The sequence below is a fragment of the Danio rerio genome, chromosome 7, assembly GCF_052040795.2.
Source record: "Danio rerio strain M-AB ecotype USA chromosome 7, GRCz13ab, whole genome shotgun sequence".
NCBI lineage: Eukaryota > Metazoa > Chordata > Actinopteri > Cypriniformes > Danionidae > Danio > Danio rerio.
In genome coordinates, this window is record NC_141027.1 from 81,187,501 (window position 1) to 81,190,000 (window position 2,500).

The following is a 2,500-nucleotide window of genomic DNA, read 5'->3' on the forward strand; positions in this document are numbered from 1 at the left end:
TACTGTGTTCTCTGGAGAATCACACACACACACACACACACACACACACACACACACACACACACTGATCCTGCACTGCTCTACAGTATATCTGACATTAGCTGGTCCTCATGTGTTCCTCCTGACGGCAGCAGCAGAGACTCCAGATCTGCACAATGAGGAGAGCATTAACACAGAGCAGAGATGAACCTGCAGCGCTCACACACACACACACACACACACACTCACACACACACACACACACACACACACACACACACTAACCCAGCCCTGCCGCATCCCTCACACACTCGTCCTGCATGACGCCGGATTCTGAGCCTGATGTGATTCTGTATGGAATATCCTCCAGCCGGTGTCATCATCCACTGATCCACATCTGGGTTATCTGGTCTCCTCGTGACGTCTCTTCATGATACTCCATGTTCAGGTTAATCAGGAAGTTGCTGGCCGTCAGAGTTAATCTGAAATAAACTCATTTCTCAAGCGTCTGATGACCTAATGCCTGACAGATCTACTCTGATATATATATATAGAGACAGAGAGAGAGTTTCTGCAGAGGATAATAATGGAGACAGAGTGAATACGGCTCAACACAACACCTGGAGGATCACCTGGAGGATCACCTGGAGGATCATCAGTTCACAGGACGGTGGATAAATGCTAATATTATACGAACACTTTATAATCACGTCTGTACATCTAATCTGATGTGGACACCGTAGAGCCTCTTCACTGAGCCTCGAGCGCAGTGTGTGTGTGTGTGTGTGTGTGTGTGTGTGTGTGTTAGAAACAATGTCTGTAAACACAGTTATTCACTTTAAACATGCAAAGAGGGCTGTGACATCACTAAACAACACCACTACCGTCATCAGCACACACACACACACACACAAACACACCATCAGAGACGTGACAACAAACACACAGACACACCATCAGAGACGTGACAACAACATAGAGGAGCTAAACAATACACACAACTACTGCACACACAAACAAGCACAACACAAAACAATTATTAACAAGCACAACTACCACATACACACAACACGAACTACAACTACACACACACACACACACACACACACAACAACGACAACAACACGAACAACTACTACTACACACACACACAAAAACACAACACAAACTACCACACACACACGCAACAACAACAACACTGACTACTACTACACACATACACAAAATTAAAGATATGACAACACAGAGGAGCTGCACAACACACACAACTACTGCACAGACACACAAACAAGCACAACACAAAACAATTATTAACAAGCACAACTACCACATACACACACAACACGAACTACAACTACTAATACACATACACAAAACACAACAACACGAACAACTACTAACGTTACACTCACACACAACAACAACAACAACAACACGGACTACTACTACCACACAAACGCACAATCAAACATATGACAACACACAGGCGCTGCACAACACACACAACTACTACACAAACACAACAACAACACGAACTACTACACGTACACAACAAAAACAACAACACGAACACTTTCTAACACACACGACAGCATCACACGCGTTACTGCAACCGCTCCTCGCCACACCGCGCTGGACCCGTCCAGAACTCCTGAAGGACCCGTCCTAAACTCAGCCCATATCTGCCTAAATGACGGGTTTCTGGCTGAAATGCTGATAATCTGCCTTTAGCTCCCCGAGGCCTGCACTGCCGATCTCCGCGGGCCGAGCGCCCCCACTAGGCCGCGCCGCCGCGGAGTGTGAGTGGATGAAAGCCGGCGCTGGAGCCCACGGAGGCGGCAGAGGAGTCCGCGGAGCCCCGGAGAACTGCAGCTGAGCTTTACTCACCCTCCAGCAGCCTGGAGATCAGAGAATCCACGTCCAGCTCGCCCTCCGCCATGACTGACTGACCGACTGACGGAGACCCGCCCTCACGCGCGCGCTGCACGCTCCCGACAAGCATGCACGAGCCCGTGACCTTCAGCGTACACGCGCTTTCAGCGTTGCCTCAAACACCCAGTAAACCTGAGCTCTGAGGTACACACACACACACACACACACAAACCCACACACGCACACACACACGCACACACACACGCGCACACACACAGACACTACAGCTGTTTATTGTGTTCTGGATTTATGATTTGCCCACAAGCCTTCTTTCTCATATTGCTTTATGCTGCTGTTATTTCTTTTTTTACAGAAGTTTTTAGTTCTTCCAGCGTACACAAACACACACACACACACACACACACTGGTGTCTGCAGTATCCTGCTGTTAGTGAAGTGAACACTCAAGCAGCAGTTTAATATCAACATAATGAAAATTTAATATATAAAGATCAGGAACATGATGAAGATGATGAAGATGATGAAGGTGATGAAGGGGATGAAGATGATGAAGGTGGTGAAGGTGATGAAGGTGGTGAAGGTGATGAAGGTGGTGAAGGTGATGAAGGTGATGAAGGTGGTGAAGGTGA

General features: G+C 47.5%; 2 protein-coding genes across 4 annotated transcripts in view; both read right to left on the reverse strand.

The window, feature by feature from the left end:
• ppp1cbl (protein phosphatase 1, catalytic subunit, beta isoform, like) overlaps positions 1-1,971 on the reverse strand; it is an 8,730-nt gene extending 6,759 nt beyond the window's left edge. For 2 of the 3 annotated variants that reach the window (XR_015494599.1, XM_087258864.1), the window contains exon 1: positions 1,867-1,934. Coding sequence is in view for 2 of the 3 variants with exons in the window: in XM_087258864.1 (XP_087114990.1) it covers positions 1,867-1,918 (52 nt within the window). In the remaining variant the exon portion in view is untranslated. 3 annotated transcript variants of the gene reach the window in all.
• Positions 1,972-2,325: 354 nt separating this feature from the next.
• LOC141375224 (uncharacterized) overlaps positions 2,326-2,500 on the reverse strand; it is a 1,770-nt gene continuing 1,595 nt past the window's right edge. Inside the window, exon 2 of the mRNA XM_087262494.1 lies at positions 2,326-2,500. This exon is cut by the window's right edge and continues 938 nt beyond it. The gene's annotated coding sequence lies outside the window, so the exon portion shown is untranslated.